General features: G+C 49.9%; 1 protein-coding gene across 1 annotated transcript; it reads left to right on the top strand.

The window, feature by feature from the left end:
* The first annotated feature begins 1418 nt into the window (after positions 1-1418).
* On the top strand, positions 1419-17797 carry LOC134151518 (rho guanine nucleotide exchange factor 18-like). The gene is made up of 12 exons (XM_062596116.1): positions 1419-1557; positions 6850-6986; positions 7662-8161; positions 9769-9952; positions 10933-11047; positions 11937-11994; positions 12216-12260; positions 12668-12748; positions 13148-13253; positions 13735-13909; positions 16718-16881; positions 17441-17797. The coding sequence occupies exons 1-11, from the start codon at positions 1482-1484 to the stop codon at positions 16828-16830; spliced, it is 1590 nt and encodes a 529-aa protein (XP_062452100.1). The 5' UTR covers positions 1419-1481; the 3' UTR covers positions 16831-16881; positions 17441-17797.
* The last annotated feature ends 1470 nt before the right edge of the window (positions 17798-19267 follow it).

The following is a 19267-nucleotide window of genomic DNA, read 5'->3' as shown; positions in this document are numbered from 1 at the left end:
AGGCCTTATGAGGAAGCAACTGGCCTTGAAGCAAAAAGGCTGTTTTGGGCTTTGCTCAGCCTTCTCTCTCCACAAGCATGCTTGAAGGCAAACTCGGGCCACGGAGCCTTGGCCTACGAGGAGCCCTGCTGCAAGTGAAGTGGAGGAGAGGAGGCTGGAGTTTAACCGTGGCTGCCTTTGGGACAGGACTGAGGTGTCTGAACACCTGCATGGTGCTGGTCTTGGCTCCTGCTGGTTGCTGCGCCACAGCCGAAGGCACAGGAAGATGCCTCTTGCCAAGGGAAGGGGCTCTTGGACCACCCGCGGCTGGGAGCCACAGCATTTGGCTGGCATGAAAGGGGAGCCTGGCTGAGCCCTGCCGCTGAGTCCCCCAGGTCCCTCTCCAAAGCACCCGCTCCTGGACAGGGCACCAGTTGTCGGGGTGGAGATTCGAACAGAGGGATGTGACAAGGGCTGCGCTGGGCAGGCAACAGCCTGGAGCTTGTGGCTGGCTGAGGGAAATGCTCGTTGCCACCCACCTGCGCATAACAGTGGCCCAAGGTGGGCTCTGCCGTGGAGACGCCTGGGGCCATTCCCAAACTGCTCTGCTTTGCTGAGGGCCAAGGGCAGAAGCTGAACAGAGGTTCGGTCTCACCGGAGAGCCTGCAAGTAGATGGGGTAAAGCTCAGCTTCTTCAGCCTAATCGAGGTGCTGAGGGCTACGTTTGGACCCAGTCTGGGCTGAGGGGCTGGTGCCAGATGGAAACAACAGGCTCAGAGAACTCAGGGCGGGGAATTTGGTCTTGGGGCAGTTTGGAGATAGCTTCCAGGTACCTGAAAGCACAGAGGAGCTGAGAAGGAGCTGGTGAAAGGTCCTTACTGAGGGATGAGGACTTGCTAAGAGCCACAAGATGCTGCTGGTGTTGCAGAGGGACGGGGTCTCTCACCTTCCCTCGCAGAGGCTATGCCTTGGTACGTGAAAACGATGCCGAACAACAGTGTAAATATCAAGCCCATGGTCTAAATGCTTGTCCTGCATTTCCCAGGTGAAGGGGCCCAGCACCCTTGCAGTACTGACTTAAAGGTGACAGTTTGTCAGGCTGACCTCTAATAACTATGAATGGAGCAAGGAGGTTAGGGCAGAGAGAGGAAGGTTATGGCGTGTTAACAGCTTGCTTTCTGTTTCCATCTGCAAGCCTGGATCAGCATTCAGGGTGTTCAGGGGCTGCTCTGTGCTCTGGGGCCACTAATCCCCAGGCCCTGCTGTAGGAAGTCACTGACCCGTCACACAGGTGGGAACACTGGAGACCAGGAATTTCTCTCTGGCTACAGCTTCCATCAGCTGATACTTCTGACAAAACACTTGGCTTCTCCACTCCCCCCTTGGCAGCCCCTGGGCTGCAGCCTGCGGCGCTGCCTTAGACCGCGCTGAGCTCTGCTGTGCTCTGTGCTGTCGTCTTCTGCTTGGGGTTATACCTTGCACAGGGCTTAGAGGGCTCCCAAATGTCAGACTCGCTGCTGAACCACTCCTGGCCGTCATTTTCGAAGTGCTGGAAGAAGAGATGGTCCTTTAAGCGAGGTAATGGCCTGCGTGTGGGAAGCGACCGTGTTTCGGGAGCTGGGCTGCTGTGTGCAGCCGGGAGCGCCTGTCTCTGGCGAGCAGGTAGCAAAGAGTGCTGGGTTCCCCAGGCAGGGCTGCGCGCGTAGGGTACATGCTGCTCCCCTCTGCAGGGGACTCGTATTGGTTAATGCTATTCCTTCCTTTTAACCTGTTTTCAAGACTTGTGAGTGCTTTTAGGAGCTGGGTAATGGGTTAAATATTAGCCTCCTGGTTTCGTAATAATTTGATTCGCTGTTGCCAGTGATCTGGAGGTCTCAGTTTTTGCAGGCAGCTGTCTCTGCACGGCTGCCTGGAGAGGACTGAGCGTTACGTCGTGTGCCAGGAGTCTGGTGTTCGAGCAGAGCTTGGGGGAAAGGCTCCCCCAGCCCTTCAGTGAGGGCTGACAAGCAGAGCCCTGCGTTCAGAGCATAGGCTGAGCCGTAGCGGTTTGTGTGGCACCAGCTTGGTATCGCAGTGTTGGAGAGCAGAGAGGGGAAACATGAGCAATGGTGTGAACCGGCCTCATTCCTGTATGCAGTACCTTGACTTTGAAAGAGCAACGTCAGAGCCCGGGAAGCAGGACACTTGCAGTCCCTGAGGAGCCAGCCTCTGCTGTCCTTCCCTGCAAACACTGGCTTTAGGCTGATGCTTTTGAGTACATTTAACTGTGGCATTAGAGTGCTTGATATGCACCAGCTCTTTCCTCCCTCATTGCTCTCCCCCACCCCCACCCCCCCCCCCATTTTCCAGTCTCCTCCATGGACATGCAGCAGAGTGAGATCCAAACTGAACAATCACTGGAAGGTAAAGTCAGAGCAGGGAGCAGGATCGTGCAGGGATCTGATCCCACGGTGAGCCCCAAGCAGTTCCCCCGAGCCCTGGCTGGGACACCCCCTCCATCCCTGCTAGAGCTGCACCCGCAGGTTATGGCCTCATGGGGAAGGTTCAGCTGCACAAATTTCCATATTAAATAAACCTCCCTCAGAGTGACCAAAGCACTGACTGTTTTGGAGAGCATGTCCCAGTAGGGTCTTCTCCCTCCAGCGTGAGGGAGCAAAAGCGTGAGCAGTTTGTCCCACTGGGGTTTGCACTGCAGACGTAAAACATTCGGGTCTCACTCAGTTCCTCTTCAGCCTCTGCTTGACTGTGCCGTGGCACTCAGCTGTCCCTCGGTACCTGGAAGAGTCTCCAATGGAAGCTGCATCGGGATTGTTAGCTGGAGACTCAGAGGGGCTGCAAATCCTTCATCAGCAAACTGCTGAGACCCTTCAGCTGAGAGAGAGCTGAGGAGCAGCTGGATTGTGCTAGATCCGTTATTCCCCCAGCCCTGCATGCCCTAAAACCAGGACTCAAACACAGCAATAAGGCAGCAGCTCGCTGTACGGTGTGTTATAGTGTTGGACAGCTTATCTTCTCCCCTCCTCCAGCCTCCTCCGCATGAGCCAATCCCTGCCGCTGCCAGCAGCTGCTGACCTGGGGCCCAGACCATGCCAAGGACTGCACTTGCCCTGATTTTGGCACAGCAAGTTTAGTACTAGCTTTGCAGAGGTTTTATCCTATAGTTCTGGTCATCCTGGAAGGCAGGATGTAAAGGGCAGCTGATGCTGGGCCAGCAAGGTAGCGGCTGGGGCAGAGACTGAATGATTTTTGTTTCTTGTCTGTGATGCTCTTGGTGGTTTCCCAGCAGCCTCTGTCCCAGGTTGCTGGGAAATGCCCAGATGCACTGGTCTTTCCTTCCTCCTGGGATTGTTTCGCTTAGCAGAACTATCCACTGCCTTTGCGCCACCGTGTTTGGTGTGACCTTTCACAGTGGAAGCGCCGGGAGCAGTCGATGCTTAGAGGATGTGACCTGCAAGGAGAGAGCTCGCGCCCCACGTTTCCTCTAACGTTTTTCCCTGCCAGCGCTGGCCTGGCTCCAGGGCCACTCGGGGCCTGTCAGCATCTTGCACTGACCAGCAGAGCAGGTGGGCGAGGAAGGGCCGGGAGCTGCTCCCAGGGCTGCCGCGAATCGGTGGCTGGCAGAGCTTCTTCCAGCACTGACCGCTCAGCTGCTGTCCCCTGCTGTAACCATTTGCTGGTGATGGGCTCATGTGAGCAGCTAGTTGCAGAGAGGAGGGAGGTCTGGACTGCAGGTCTGAAATGGAAGAATTTAAATCTTTCTTGAGGTCCCAGTATCTTTGCACTAGGTTACAGGAGGACAGGGGGTTTTTCCTTGAAAAGAACCAGATCAGTTGGCTGGGCCCTCTGTCTCCACGGCATCAAAACCCCCAAGACTCTTCCTGACTATCACATGTGGTGAATGCTGGTCACTACTTCCTTCCTCCCCGTGCAGAACCCAGCTTTGTCATGTTTTGCCTACCAGGAAGCTGACCTGGCAAAGCCCTGGACAGCCCCGCTCACGAGCCACAGGGACCTGCCGGGACCTGCCAGCAGTGCTTCCTTCCCAGCTCTGCCTTGGGAATTCCTCTGATGAGGCTGCTCCCTGCAGCAATAACCTTTTATGGTTCCCGGACAGAGGCGAATTAAGCAACTGCAGTACCTAATCTGCTTAATGTTCCCCTAAAGCAAACAGAGTGCGCTCTTGAAAGTGTCGCTCCGTCATCTTGTCTCCAGCCTCAACTGAGGAAAAGTGAACGCTGTTGTCCAGCTCTGCTGGAGAGCAGAGATGCCCTGTCCCTTACCACTGTGCAGCAGCTAGACGGAGCTTCAGTTCCAGGTTAAATTCCAGGAGATTCAAGAGCTGTTCAGCTGGCTCGTCTTGCTAGTGTGTTGGTGACCACTTTGCGGGTACAAGGATGTTCACAGCCCCCTAGACCTGCCTTCCTTCTCTGTGCGCTCCACACTGACCTCTCCTTGCTCAGCCTGCTGGAACCTGAACCTGAAACTGCTTTTCCCCCACCCCAGAAACCCCTCCAGCACCCCCCTTGCCCTCTTGTCCGCACAGCACAGCTCTATACATGGAGCTAGCACAGGAATTAGATGCGGGGAGCTCTGAATTGTCATGTCTGGTGTTCACACATTGCCTAAAATGGTCTCCCCATCGCCGTAACTCTGTGCGCTCTGTGTGCTGCTGCCTAACGGCTGGTGCTGTGGTGTTCCCTGGAGGGTGGCTGCAAGCCTGATTTATCGAGTGTTGAGCAGGAGTGTCTAAAGTGTCCGAGGAGGATATAAGTCGTTCTGTGAGGCTGCAGAGGGTCTTTTGCTGGCAGCATGTTTTGCCCAAATCCTTAACCCTGCATGGCACAGGCAGAGCACAGGAAATGTTTTCCAGACCTCCAAGGAGCCGTTGCTGACTCTGTTCCAGGGATCCACTTCAGAGCTGTAGGCTGGAGCCTTCGGCAGGCACAGCGAAGCCTTGGCAGGCCAGACATGACCCTGCTTGAGAGGAAAATACCTCTTTGTTTTAGGTAAACCTGTGGGCCAGGCTCTGGCCTCTGTCAGGGCGCAGCACTTGTCAGCTCATGCAGCTCCATCCCTGCTGCCTCTTGGGGCTCTGCTCCCTGCGGCGAGGTGAGTTCCCTGCTGCAAGGCATGATAAGAGCAAGGAATCTCCTTTTACTTCTTTCCTTGAAGATAACTTGTATGAGGGGAAGCAAAATTTATCTTCATCCCTCTGGGAACTTCCAGCCACCTGGTTGCTCCCCTGAGGTCAGTTCTACCTTGGCTCTGCTCCAGCCTGTTTGGGGGTTTAGTGGCTTTTATTCCCTGCAGACATCTCCGGCTGCCCTTTTTTTCCAATGTTGTGCCAAACCCTGCATTTGTTAAATGGCTATTCATTTCCAAATACTGATTTTTTTATTACATTGAATAAAGCTATTCCAAGCATAGCTGAGGAAAACAAAAGGTGATGTTAAATAGTTTGCTAAGCCCTTACCAGTTTTATAGATAAAGCATTTCAGATGTGGATCAAGGACAGTTTGTACACCCTGTGCAGGAATTTATCAATTAAATATTTCATGTGAAGCGAATTCTACCACCTTCCTAGCTAGGCTGCTTCAAATTTTCACTGCTATTATGGTTAAAAGCCCCTGAATTAAAATAGAACCTTTATAGAGTGTTTTCTTTAGTGTGTTATTTACAGTCCCTTACATTAAACTACCACACACATTTAAACACCCCGAACACTCCTTAAAACAGAAACTCTGGCAACAGCAGTGTGCAGTGTGCACCAAGGAACAAACCTCCAAACTCTCCCACATGTTTGATGCCTTTTTCTCATTGGCACCGTGCTATTTCTGCCTTTCTGGCTGCATGGTGTAGCATTAAAACCCACAGCAGGCTCTGCTGTTTCCAAGAGTGTGTTTTTAGCTATGTTTTACTCACGTTCATGTTTTTATCCTTGGCTTTTGTGGAGTATGATGGGTTTCTAGCAGTGTTTTTCTTTTTCCCATTGGGTAGACATGGCCTCTTACATTCTCTTGCTATTGCTCTCCACATCTTCAGACATCGACTAGGGTGCTTCATCCAGCAACCTGGCTTTTGTCCATTCGCCTCAGCTGTATGTATCTCAAAGGAATAAAAGCCCTCTGTGAGTCATGCGCTGGTTTAGAGATCGTGGCTAACATTTACAGTGTGTCTCGTTACATAGGAATGTGCTTTAGTCAGCTGGACAATATATTGTACCATGAAGTATGTCCAGACCTTGTTTTTGTTTCTGAATGAGTTATCAGATGGTGTACACACACTCAGGCTCACACTCGTTTAACAATCCTGTGCGGGCAAAATCCACACCTTCCACAGCGACCTTGGTATCAGGAGCATTTTATGCTTCCACTGCTGCTCTGAATGTTCAGTGTTGCCTGGAGTCATTAATGTCTCTGATCTTGTCTCCCAGCGGCATCCTTTGTTCTTTAAGGATGAGAATAAAATTGCTGACAATATTTCTTTTTCACGGATTCCTGCTGCTTTAAAGGTCCATAATCTAAATGACAGCAGTCATAATGTGCTTAACTCTTCTGTCTTACTACAGAAACAGCCTCTGTAGCACAGGAAATGCTGTAAGTGTCTGGCTCGAGCAGTGCAAGCCTGGTCTCTGTCTCTGCACACACCATAGCTCGAGGGATAAAGTTTCTGCTGCTAGGGGACCCCTGCGTCATGTTCCTGGAGGATCAAGGCCACCAAGGTGCTGATACCACCTGCACTGCCTGTCTGCAAGAGAGCAGAGGGCCACCTGGAGCCTTTCAGTGCCACCAGATGCTAGCTCTCCGTGTGCGGCTGATTTCACACACCTCCAGGCTGCCTGGTCACATGCTGTGACTTTCTCTCTTGCAGGATCCGAGGGCAAGCCATGCTTACAGGAATTCACTGACCGCAGCATTGCTGCCTCGGAGTATCGCAACCCCAAAAACTTCCTCCCACCCCTGATTGCTGGGAATGACTCCTTCTTCACTTGTATGGCTGAAGAAAAGGCAAGTGTCCTGTTTTGCTCTGCTACCACAGCACAAGGCAGGAGCCAGGGTCAGCTAACTCGGTAGTCAAGACTGCATCCCGAGGGGTCTGTGGGTGGAATAAGGATGGGAAAAAGGGGTACCAATACAGACTGTCATGGGCTGGAAGGAATACAAGGTTGTATTGTTCCTGCTGCTAGGCAAAATCAAAGCTCCTTGCTTCACACTGATGTTAGTGGGAATAAGAGAGAGAGAGACCTTGAGGGCAATATCCACATCCCCTGCAGCAAGCTGAGCAGTTGGGGCTGGGACAGCCTGGCTGTGAGGTGCAGCAGGATGTTACAAAGCCTGTTGTGAGAAACCAAGCTGCAGGCTGGGCCTGCCTAGCTGCAGGTGGGCTGGGACAGGAAAGAAAAGCAGGTATGGCTCCACAGGGAAATGCCCCCTTTGCAGGATATATGCAACACCTTCAGAAGGGAGTATAGGATTCACATGCTCATGCCGTAGAATCATAGAATCAGTAAGGTTGTAAGGGACCTCTGGAGATCATCTAGTCCAACCTCCCTGCTCAGCAGGGTCACCTAGAGCATGTTAGACAGGGTTGCATCCAGGCGGGCCTTGAATATCTCCAGAGAAGGAGCCTCCGCAACCTCTCTGGGCAACCTGTTCTATGCCAAGCTGTTGTTCCCTTTGCAGGAGGACTCATCTTCCGTAGAGCTGGATGTCCCTACGGCAGATTTGCACAGCAGCACGGAGGATCTCCTCTCAGAGTCTGCTCTCCATGGCACGGAGTATTACAGAGATCTGGGATTTCTGAGCCTGCCAGTTACCAGCACAGCACCAGAGACTGCATCACAGCCAGAACAAGCACCCCAAGTTGTATCTGCTTTTCGCTTATTGGAAGAGAGACCAGGGATTTTGAGCAAAATGTCTGTGGATGTTGCTTTTTCCAATCCTGTCTCCTGCTCGGTACGTTATGGGGAGGCCGACTGCCACTTTCTGAACAGAGACCGTGTTTCCTCCTGCACAGCAGTACCGCAAGAGGGAACTGGCACCTCTGAATGTCCTGCAGAGCTGGGCAAAGTGCTGGAGCTGCAGGAGGCTGAGGAGACCTTCCCTACGCTTGTGAGATCCATGTCTACCTCACGGAGACACAGCTGGGAGAGCCCCACATCGCCCCAGGACTGTAAGCGCAGGTAAAGCAGGCCTGGGAGCAGAATCTGATACATACAGTTCAATGAAAGAGTGCAAAGCTGGAGCGATCACACTGCCCCGAGCTCTGGCTGCAGCTGGGTGGTCTCCCTCCCACATCAGCATCTGCTGGAAGCCTACTGCTCAGGTTGGGTGGGATGTGGAGGAACAGACAGTGGGACGGCAAAAGGCTTTTACGTCTTCTTGGCATTAGGAAGAACCTCTTTCCTGCTCTTGGGGCTGGGAAGAGGATCTCTCATCTGGGCAGAGCACATCTCTGCCTAGAGGGAACCTTTGAATAGTATCAGCTGCCCTGATACCCTCTGTCTCCTGGCTCAGAGGCAACTTCGCCCACTCCACAAGTATGAAGACAGCTCTGTCAAACCTGCTTTTCCTTCTTGTCAGTGAGCTGGCTTGGTGGAGTCTGTACTTGTAGTTGCAGCACTGTCCTCCTGCCCTTTGTTCTCCATGAGGCCGCAGAAGACAGTGTATTTTGCGGTGCGATGCTGAGCTCTGGCTGGCAGCTCTGGTTTCCAGGCCTGGCATTACTGTTGTGCCGTGCTCCTGTCACATGAAGGCCTCAGGCTCCAGGTTTTTGCACGCGTGCTTCCCCTCCTGACAAACGTATTGATCTTGCTGCTGGTTGGGAGTTAGGTGCAGGCCAGCAATGACTATTTTTATCTCTCCTCCTTATAAGGTGCCCTAAAATTATCTCAGTCTGAAATCTTGAGCACTCTTTATCAAGCTCAGGCTTCAGTTCTCAGACCTATTGTTGTTCCATGCATTGCGGATCAGTCACAGTTTATACTGTACAACAGGCACATGAGCAACAACCGCACAGAACGGCCATCAGAGTGTCAGGGATTTACTCAGTCCCCTTGCTGGGTGATGAAGCATGTGTGAGTGTAGGGCCAGGGAAGGGGAATATGCCCCACTGTCCCCTAAGCAAATGCTTCCTGAAGCCTGTCTCTGGCAGCAGGAATGAAGTGACAGTGATCTGCAGACAGAATCCACTGGGGAGAGTAAGATTTTCCACTGAGCCCTATTCATCATTTTGCTCCTATGCTGTTGGCACTGCGACAGCACTTTGCGCTCGGAAACCATGGTGCACTGGGAAGGCTGTTCTGCCCCTCATTTCCCAGAAAAGGATTTCTTCTTCCTTCCTTGAAGCTAGGCTGTGGTGGGGTAGGATTTACGACATGATGCTAGTACAGTGATTTGATAAACAACAACATCTGCCATTTCTAAATGCCCAGAGGAACTTTCCTGGCATTGCAGCCACCAGGGCAGCAGCGCTCACGCAGGCAAGGCAGGCTGCTGTCAGGATGGCTGCACAGTCTCAGGGTTGCTAAGAGATCAGCAGGAGCCGCTGGGCACTAAACATCTCTGGGTGAACCTGCTGATGGCAGCCAGAGCAGCTGCTTTTAACAGGCCCAGGATTTGGTGTCTGGGCTGATGCTTCTTGACATTTCCCTTTCCGTGTGCCTGCTGTAGTGACCCTGCTTTGTCTTAATTTCATGCGCTCCTCAGGACTGTCTGTTCAAAGCCAGGGTGTTGCATGGCGCAACAGGGCTGGCTTGCTAAGCTGGCTTGTGCTTCTTTCCTGAATTAGGTTTAGCCTGGATGCCACAGAGATGGGCAGTGACCCAGAGCATGAGGACATGGCCTCTCGTGTGCCTTCAACTGCCCAGAGGGGAGCTGGAAGCCTGGAGCAGCAGTGGGGCGGCACGGTGATCAAAGTGGAGATAGAGCCGTTACGCCCGAGCCTCGCGGTTGGCCCCAGCTTTGAGGAGGTGGTGAGTGCGTGAGGGCTGTGTGCATGTTCGCAGTGGGGCGAGCTGGGGATGCAGAAAGCCACACACACAGGTGGCAGCCGCAGGCTGGATTCCTCAGATGCCAGTGCTGAACCAGGTATACCAAGGTGTCGGCAGGAATCTCAGCAAGGACAAGCTTTCTCTGCTCTGGGACAAACTGTCTCCTCTTGCAGGATAAAGGCCCTGAGAGCTGGCTGATACACAGCCCTCTTTTCCCTTATATCTAGTTGGAATTTGCCTTATGGTAACTTGCATATGTTGCCTTTTTTCCTGTCACTGTGCACCCCTGAGAAGAGTCTGGCTTCGTCTGATCTATTATCCTCCGTCGGGTAGTTGAAGGCAGAAATTTGACTCCTCCACTTTCACCTTTTGCTTTTCTAGAGAATTTCTTTGGATTCAATTCATATTAAAAGGAGAACTGCATCGCAGTGCAACATGTCTTATAGGCACAAGTAAGAAGTAGGAAGTAGCTAAGGAGGTGTCAGCCACAAGATAACAAATGTCACAGCAGCATATACTTGCTCCAGCCTGCCCTGGAGTCCACACCTGAAGTCCAACAAACAAATGGGCCCTACAGGCTGCTGTCATCACAACCTGACAAAACAAGAGGGAAGGGGCCAGGAGTCAGCCTGTTCCTGGTAGTTTTCCTCTGTATTTGTTTTTGAAGGTTTTTTTTTTTTTCTGGCAGCTGCCTCGCTGGTTCCCCACTGAGACTTTGAGGCAGAGCTGGTGACAGGATCCATCTCTTGGGCCTTGGACTAATCCTGTGCCCTGCTATGGCTGTGGTTGATGCCACAGCTATCATCAGCCATGCAGTGAGGGAATAATCTGCCCACTAGCAGTTAGCTGGAGATGGGAGCCCTATCCCCTGCCTTGCACTTCACCAGCCACGCTGTGCCACCGATGGAGGTTCCCTTGGTGCACCAAGGACCAAAGATGTCCATGACCTTTTACTTCTCCAGGAATGTGGCAGCAATGGGAAGAGACTGAGGTCAAAGTCTGTCCCATCAGCCTGTGACAAGGTTGCCTCCCCTCAGATACCTTGCAGTTTCGACACTCCTCTTTCAGCTGTGGAAGGTTGGTATATACTAAATCTATGGCATTAAATGAATTCAAATTTTTTGTGATTAAGAAGATACAAAACTGGAGATGTAGCCTCTGACAGCCTAGACATCCTCTGCCCTTGCCTTCTACATGGTCCCAGGAGCTCCTGGAACAAAATCAAGCTGACTTAGAGTTTGTTCTAGGCAAAGTGTGTAGTCTAAGTGCAGACATGCCTGTCTCCAGTGACACATTGCCATATAACCTGTCTGTGGCTGGTGCATTGGTCGTTCCCTACTCACACAAGATGGTATCCTAGGACAAAATGCATCATCTTATCTGACTGGGTTTAAATGCCCTCCTTAGGAGGGCTTTATGAGCCTGAGAAAAGAGAAATCCCTGCTCAGATTTTTTCCTGAGCTCCAGCTCTTATTGCAACCTCTGCTGCAAAATGTGGTGACAGGACTCAGCTCATATGAGAGCCCAACAGATGGCCTATCAGCACTACAGCTGATGCAAACTTAATTTTGGCCATCTCTCTATTGCTGGAATCTATTAACCTCTTACACCTGTGAGGACTGCCCTGAGGCAAAATGTAGAAAGTTGTTGAGAGCACAGCCTGGGAAGTGAGTGGAGGGGCAGCCAAGTGTGGAAGCTGGCCCTCATGGGTAGGGTCTGTGCGACGGTGTTACTTCCTACCCTCTGGTTGCAAGCAGGCTGCTCAGAAATTAAAGTAAAATAGACTGGAGAATAGAGGGATAACACAGAAAAGTGATGCAGCCTTTCCCTCGCTCAGCACTTCTCTCACACCATCAGATGCAGAGTTTAAACCTAGCAGGATTAACAGGGTCTAATTGCATAGCTTGAAACCTGGTGCTCTGCAAAGGCAAACCAGAATCCCTGCTGAGAGTGTTTTATGTTCCAGGTGTTGAACCCCCTGCTCTGGAGATGCTGGAGAAGGACCATGTGTCCCCAGACCAAGTGTAGGTATTGTCAGTCCTGGAATGGCCATATCGAGATGGCTGGGATTCCTGAGTGCATCTGAGCTACTGGAGATCCAGTATCAAACCATAAGGGAGATCCCACTCCATGCTGGGGCTGAACAGTTGGTCATAAAATGGCATCTGATGCTTCATGGGGTACAAAATGTATTTACAAGGACATTTTCTAATCTCTCATTTTTCTTTTGCCTCATCCTTGGTAGACTAATTGTCCAGCAGGTACTTCAGGAGCTGAAACAGTATCATGGGTGAGTGCCTCTGGAACTGGTACCTAGGAACAGCACAGAACAGAGCTTGCCCCCTTACACGCAGCCCTTTTGGAGAGTGCACAGAATTACTGATGCTTCCTCTCTGAGCCCATGACTTGTGCTCTAAATCCCTCCACCAGGGTTGCAGGTCATGGGCCTGTCTGGGACCCAAAGGCAAATGACACTTAGTCCTCTGAGGACAAATACCTAGGGCAGCAAAATTGCTGTATTCTTCCAGTGTTTCTGAAACTAGAGTGAGATTGCAAGGAGAAGTAGCACTTTACTGGCCTGTTCTGTAATTCTAAACACATGTGACTGCCCACTCTCCAAAGACAGGCCTTTCAGCTGACGCACAAGTTCTGCTCTGGTGTTTTGTGCTGTGTGTCTAATGTCTTTCCCCTGCACAGGGCGAAGCAGAGAGCATGTGTGCAAGAAAGCAGCGATGCTTCCCAGCAGAACCTCACGTGGTTTGAGTTCCTGTCTAATGAGTAAGTGAGTGCTAAGCCAGGCAGTAACCCAGATGCTTTGTGTCCCCTGAGCAGATTCTGATTTCTAGTTCCCCTCCATCTAAGCTCTACTGCCCTGCTAACACTGTGTGCAGGACACTGGTATGAGACAGGACTGGGGCCCCCGTTGTGTATGGCACTGATCAAAAAACAGAGAGACACACAGAACTTGCACAGATAATTTGAAAGCTCAGCTCCTTATTTGCACATCTCTCCATGAAAGACATGACTGATGCTGAACTTGAACTTCTGGGGGGATGGAAAAGTCAGAGATGGGGTCCTAAAGTAATGCATCAAGTGAAATCTATGAGTGATCTTTTAGAGAACAGTGCTTGCCCAGTTAACTTCCCCGTAGCTAAAATTTTGGGGGGCTTGTTTCAGAAATGAGGACAGTGGAAAGACTGATAAAGCAGAGAGAGGCACAAAGGTGATGCGACGTCTGAGTTCCCTGCGGAGCCGAGTCACTGGATCCTGGCAGAAGGATAAGGTAAGAGAGAGATGATGAATCTGCAAAGGGTTTACTGAATTTTCCAAGTAGAAAATATGATCTGACCCAAGAAACCAGTTGGATTGCTTTTGGATAGACATGACCTCTATACTCCCAGCCCGCCTGGACTATTGTCCAGCACTGGACAAACTGATACCTGATTTTTCGACCACCTTGATCATGGGCATGTTCTGCCTGCCCTTCAATGGCAGATCACCCACTGTGGCAAGGAGGAGAGCCAGGAGAAGGGCTGACTCGTGCTGTAATGCCATGTCCTGCCCTTCATCACATGTGGCTCTAGCCTTTAGGAAGGCATTTGGGAAAGTCACTTGAATCTCAAAGGCTGGAGTACTAAGAGGCCCATTGCACTTGCTATGGGCCACCTCTCTGCCTGCTCATTTTTACTAAGGAAGAAATGAATGTGTGGGGAGTGCAAGGCCCATAATAGAGGCCTGTAATAGCTGTGTTTTCTCTCCTCCAGGGTAAGAACAAAGAGCAGACCAAAGAGAAAGAGAAGGAGAAAGAGCCAAAGGAGCCAAAAGAAAGGTGGAAAGAGATCAATGGGCACCAGCTTGTGCCAGGGGTTTTCTCCAGTTGCACCAGCTGCTCACTGTGTGCCAAACCTCTTGTGAATAAAAGTGGTCTGCAGTGCCTGAGTGAGTACGGCTGTCACTATCTGATTCTGACCCAGCCTGGCTGTAACCTGCTTCCCCAACCTGCTGTCTGGGCCAGGCTGGCTGTACCCCCGCCTGTATCAGCCTCATAGATTGCTTCAGTTTTCTGCCTGGCTTGACTATACTGCACCACCCTGCTTGGCCTGGCTCAGTTGTTCTCCAGATAGGCTAAATGATCTCTAAACCCTGCCTGGCATTAGTTTGTTCTCATTATCTTTGGCCATCTGACATTTCCTGCCCTATTCCCAAAAGGAGGGTTCTGGGTCAACTCTGCTTTTTCACAAAGTTCTGCTTCGCCCAAGCACTTATCCTTGCTGCCTGAGAGAAGCTGGGTCTTTTAGGCTTTTTTTCCCCACACATAGTAATTTGTCAGCTCCACATCTGCTCTGTGAATGGACACAGGGAATTCCTAGAGCTTTATTAGCTAATCCAGAAGTCAAATGGTGCCTCCCAGGACCTGCAAGGATGAGACTGTTGCTTTGCAGATCTAAGCAGTGCACAAGAATGGCAGCTGCTCCTTTGCTTGTCCTTGTCCTCCTGTTGTGTTCACTTGGCATGCAGGGGACATGTGGGCTTTGCTGCATGGGCTTGGCTGATGGGCGAGCCCTGCCTCTGCTCTTTGGGGCAGGCACTCAGGGCACTGAAGAACACTTTCTTTCTGGAGGGATTGTCTGTGCACAGAATAAATCTTTTGGAAATGAGAGACTTGCTCTCTTTCTCTGCCCTGTATCCTCAAGCAATGCTCATTCTCAAGTAGGAGACTCTCAGAGGCTCTTAAGGTCAGTAAAACCTTCCTGGGACAGAAGAGAACTGGCTGCCCTTGGACATGTATTGTGAGGAGCATGTTTTCCTTTCAGGGCAGATGGAGGGAAATGTAAAAGGATCATGGGCCTAGCTGTTAGTGAACACATGGCATGTGTTGCAGCAAGGGACAGCAGGGAGCTGAGTGAGAGCAAGTGCTTTGTGGATGTTTAGAAACAACTGTGAGAGGAGGTGGTGTTGTGCCAAGACCTTACGCTTGCTTTCCAAGGAGCCTCATAGCGGAGGCTCTACTTGCAGCATGGTATGCTGCTTTACAAAGAGTATCTGAATCTGAGAGGTTGCAGGTAGACTCCGACCCCAGAGCACCAAGAGCTTGGAGTCACGCTCTGTATGGCCCTGGAAGCTCTGAGGCTGTTTGCCCAGGATGGCACAAGTGATGCTTCTTTGAATGGCTGCTTTAGAAATTGGTGATCCGGAGCACAAGGGGTGTGAGCTAGAGGTCTAAGATGTGTCTAAACTGGAGTGTGGTTCAGCATATCGTTGTCCACTATAAATGTGCGGAGAATGAGTGTAAGTTGGAGTAATCTTTACCTTGGTTCTTAGCCCTGCTGTGAGGAATCTGTGTTTCTGAGTCTTACTAACTTTCAGGAGAAAAACTACAAGGTGACTGAAGAACTGGATGTCTTCGGGACTCTGTGATGTCTCCTTTGGCTTTCTGAGCTATATGGGGATTTTGCTGCTTGTGTAGAGGCCAGTGTAGGTGGTTGGGCTGCAGAGCTTGTTTTCATATGCTCCCTTTGTGGTGGCTTGAGCTGAGGCTGAGGAATTGGGCAGGGCTTGAGATGTTTGTTAAAATTATTGGTTTGTCTCCGGTCAGATCTGGATTGGGACCTGTCGTTGGACAGCTGTTAGTCTGAGAGTGCCTATATTTGGATTATGCTGGGCAGAATGCTGAGACCTTTGCACCAGGCAAAGTCTGGGCACCAGATTTGGTGGTTGCTCTCACTAGCTCCTGTTATTGCAGTGAGGAGTGGTGCACTGTCTCCTGGCGAGTCCCTGATAGGGCTCTTGAAGAGGAAGATTTTGGGCCACACCTCAGCCAGGGTGACATGTCTACTTTTCAGCAGTGAGAGCTGCTCTGCCAGCGTTCAGTCTGAGCTGTAGTTGTTGCCAGCATCTAAGAATATTTGGCTGCTCTTTTTGTTTTCTCATAATAAATTCACACTTCACCATCTATATGCTTTGGCCTGAGGCCAGCTCTCTGTCCACCTCATGGTCAGGTGCTGTTGTTTATTTGTTATCTCCATGGTATTTTTAACTGTAGCACCACCACGTGGTAGAAGACAAAATAGGCTCATCTAAAGAAAATAAAAGAATAAATGGCGAAAAGGAGAGGGATGAGTTGAAGCCAAAGAAAGGAAGGACAGGGGAATGGCTAGGAAGCCTTAAGTCTTTTCACTACCCTGTGGCACAGAAGGTCAGGTGGCTACCATAACTGTGTGAAATAGGAATAAGATTTCTTCTTATTCGAGGAAGTAACAGCAAGGAGCTGTGCGCTTAGTTCAGAATGATGAATTATAATTCTTCTGCTAGAGACATAAATGTGTGCTGTGAAGAAGGTCAGCAGCCTGGGTAGCTCTGTACATGGCACACTTGCTTCCCTGCCCCCACCTCATGGTGTAGCCTCACACCAGGGACATCTTAGCAGTACAAATCTCCCAGCATGGGAGGTAAGGAGTCTGCTGTGTGTGTCTGGAGTACAGATGCAGGATAGTTTCTGCAGCTCCAGTTTCAGTCTTACAATGTTAAGAGTATGGCAGGGATGAAAAACAAAGAGGAATGCTTGTGGTAACTGGGATCTCAACAACAGTGGCCACCCAAACTTCACTTGTTACATAAACTTTGAACTGTGTGCCTCTTAGTTTGTTGTTCACCTGGAAATAGAGAAAGCTCCTTTTGAGCCTTTGATGTCAAGTGTGGAAAAGGTTCTATGCCTAAATTAATCCTTTCTTATAAACATGCTTCCAGAGTTTATGCAACAGGACTTAGATGAATCCCAGGAAAGCCCTGACAGGAGGAGAGCTCTCCAAACAGGCTGTGCCGTGGAGGGGAGCCAAGGATATGTCATGGAATACATATGACAGAAGGATTGCTTTCCTCCTAGTGACCTAAGCTTGAACACTGGAGTAGAGGTGGGTCTTCTACTTCTTCTTTAGTTGAGAGCAACCAGTCTATTACTTTATGGGAAAGATGCAGCTGTAGCCCCCTTTGGTTGCTCAGAGAGGCCACCATCTTCAAAAGTTAACCAAATTGCAACTAAAGCATTCAGCAGGTTTCAGACAAACTCCTTTTCTTTAAGAGAAGACACTCCATTTACTGAATCTTCACAAATAATGCAGGCTGGAGGGCTGTCTGTGATTAATATCATACTGCCCACCTGTCCTAGGATGACCCTTGCTGGCTGTTTCAGTCGACAGGCTAATTTATAACAAATGGTTGTAACATGCAGTCTCCAGGACTCATTTAAGGCATATTGTGAAAGAAGTTTGGAGAGCTGCTTCCTTTCTTCTAATAGTTCTGTGGGTAAATGGAGGACATGGGTCTCTGCAATTGTCAGACAAACATCTTTCACTCATGCTGTTTTCATCTGTAAAGGAAACAGCCCAAAATATTGCCTAGTCTAGACTTGAAATGTAGTGTGTGAAATTCACCTCTCACTTCGCAATTGTGTTTGCACACTTTTGCTTTTAGGATTTCCAGTGCAGCACCAGTAAGCTAATATAAGGACACGTTTGGCTTACATTAATGAGGACTCGTCTCATTTCCTATCATGACATTTCTGCTGATAGCCCACTCAGAGTCCAGAGAAATCTAAAAAGCAGCAGACAACCTGAGACTTACATTTCTGGAAAGAAACTCAACTGCCAAAAAGCTTCTATTTTGGGGAAAGAGGTTTAGCTGCTGTAATGTGATGACAGTGATAAATGGACTGGGAGTTCCACTTGGAATAAATGATTACTGACAGAAGTCCAAATAAAACAGGCAAAATCAGAGAGACTATGGGCTAATTCTGTTATAAGCCAACAAAGCAGGATGTAAAGCAACTGTGAAAGTGGTCTGTCGTATTGGTTTCAGAGGAAACACTGACCGAACTATGAATCTGCTGATATACAGCTGGCCCTGCTAAGTAGTCTTTGCAACTCTAGAGGGTTTAGAGAAGGAAGCTGCAAAACATTATTCTGAGTCCTCCTCATTTTCTGCTTTTCACTTTCTTCTCCTATCTGGGCAGTACTGCCTTTACTTGGAACATTTCCAAGCTGCTCCCCCCACCCGTGCCTTCCCTTATAAAACCTCAGGATCTTAAACACTTGGCCTGACAAATGCGTAAGCTGATCTGGTGGTAATCTATCTACCATTCTCTCTACTATTCGTTCAGTAAGAAATGTTTTATTGTTGTAGATAATTAAACAGAATTAGAAAGTGGGTGCTATACTCTTCACTGTGATCCAAACCTTAGCTCTAAGCTAGAGTATTTGCGTAGGTCGCTGTGCCAGATTTTACTCTGATTTTGCGGAGATGCCCTGAGGCCAGCCATACAAGCACAGGATGTTCTGTGAAAACTGCAGTTGGGCAATCTGCAATGCTTTACTTGTATATTATAGTGAAGCACAAAGTTTGAAGTGTCTAAGGATTAATCTGTCACTAAATGGCAGCCAGCTGTTTACCCACAAATTGCTTCATATAGTGCTTATTTCTTTGTATTACTTCAGTGCTGAGAGGTCCCAATAAAAGACTGGGACCTCACTGTACTTAGTCTTGTAGAGAAGCAGAACAAGAGAGAGCACTTCTGAAAAGCTTGCAACTATAAGATGGGGGAAAAAAATTGATGAAACAGGTCACAACATGGAAAGAAGAAAGAATATTGGTCCCATGATAGTCTGTGATTTCAGCATATTTCCAGTCCAACTGCTGTCAGGTTCTTTCAAAGCAGTGCAGGAAAGCTGTAGGGTGGATTTTGAGAGAGACATTTGTTTTATAAATGTGTTGCATTTTCGAGCTTGTCAGGGAATGCGGGTAATAGCATGAACGTGTATGATTCAAAATATGACAGACTTGCAGTGGAGGTCAGTATCGTGAGTCCTCAGAGCAAGCAAGAGATAAGGAGGTAAAGGCAGATCACGCGCTCCTCTAATTTTTCCTCTTCCCACACAGAGAGCTCTATAGCAGCCAGGCACTAGCACCAGGGCAAACTGCAGGCCCTGTTGGCATCAGGAAAAGCTTTTGTTTTCAGTAAGCAATTCAGTTGTACAAGCCGGTGCACAGATGTGCTAAAAGTGGAGCCATAGCCCCTTTTCTTTGCTTGTCTGCGCAGGGGCCGCGTGCGAAGGCCTGGGCGGACTGTGGGCGCTAGCAGCACCAAGGTGGCCAGGCAGCGTGCACCCTGCCAACTCACAGGCGCCCTAACCTTGCCTTGGCAGAAGCAACTGTAAACACTTCAGCGCAGCCCCTAGTCAATGGCAAATCACCCTGGGGTTTTAATGATGAATATGGTATTTAGCATAAATCCCTGGCTCTGCA

Source organism: Rhea pennata, chromosome 27 (assembly GCF_028389875.1).
Source record: "Rhea pennata isolate bPtePen1 chromosome 27, bPtePen1.pri, whole genome shotgun sequence".
In the NCBI taxonomy this organism is placed as follows: Eukaryota; Metazoa; Chordata; class Aves; order Rheiformes; family Rheidae; genus Rhea; species Rhea pennata.
The sequence above is the reverse complement of the archived record's forward strand: the minus strand, read 5'-3'. Positions and strand labels throughout refer to the sequence as shown.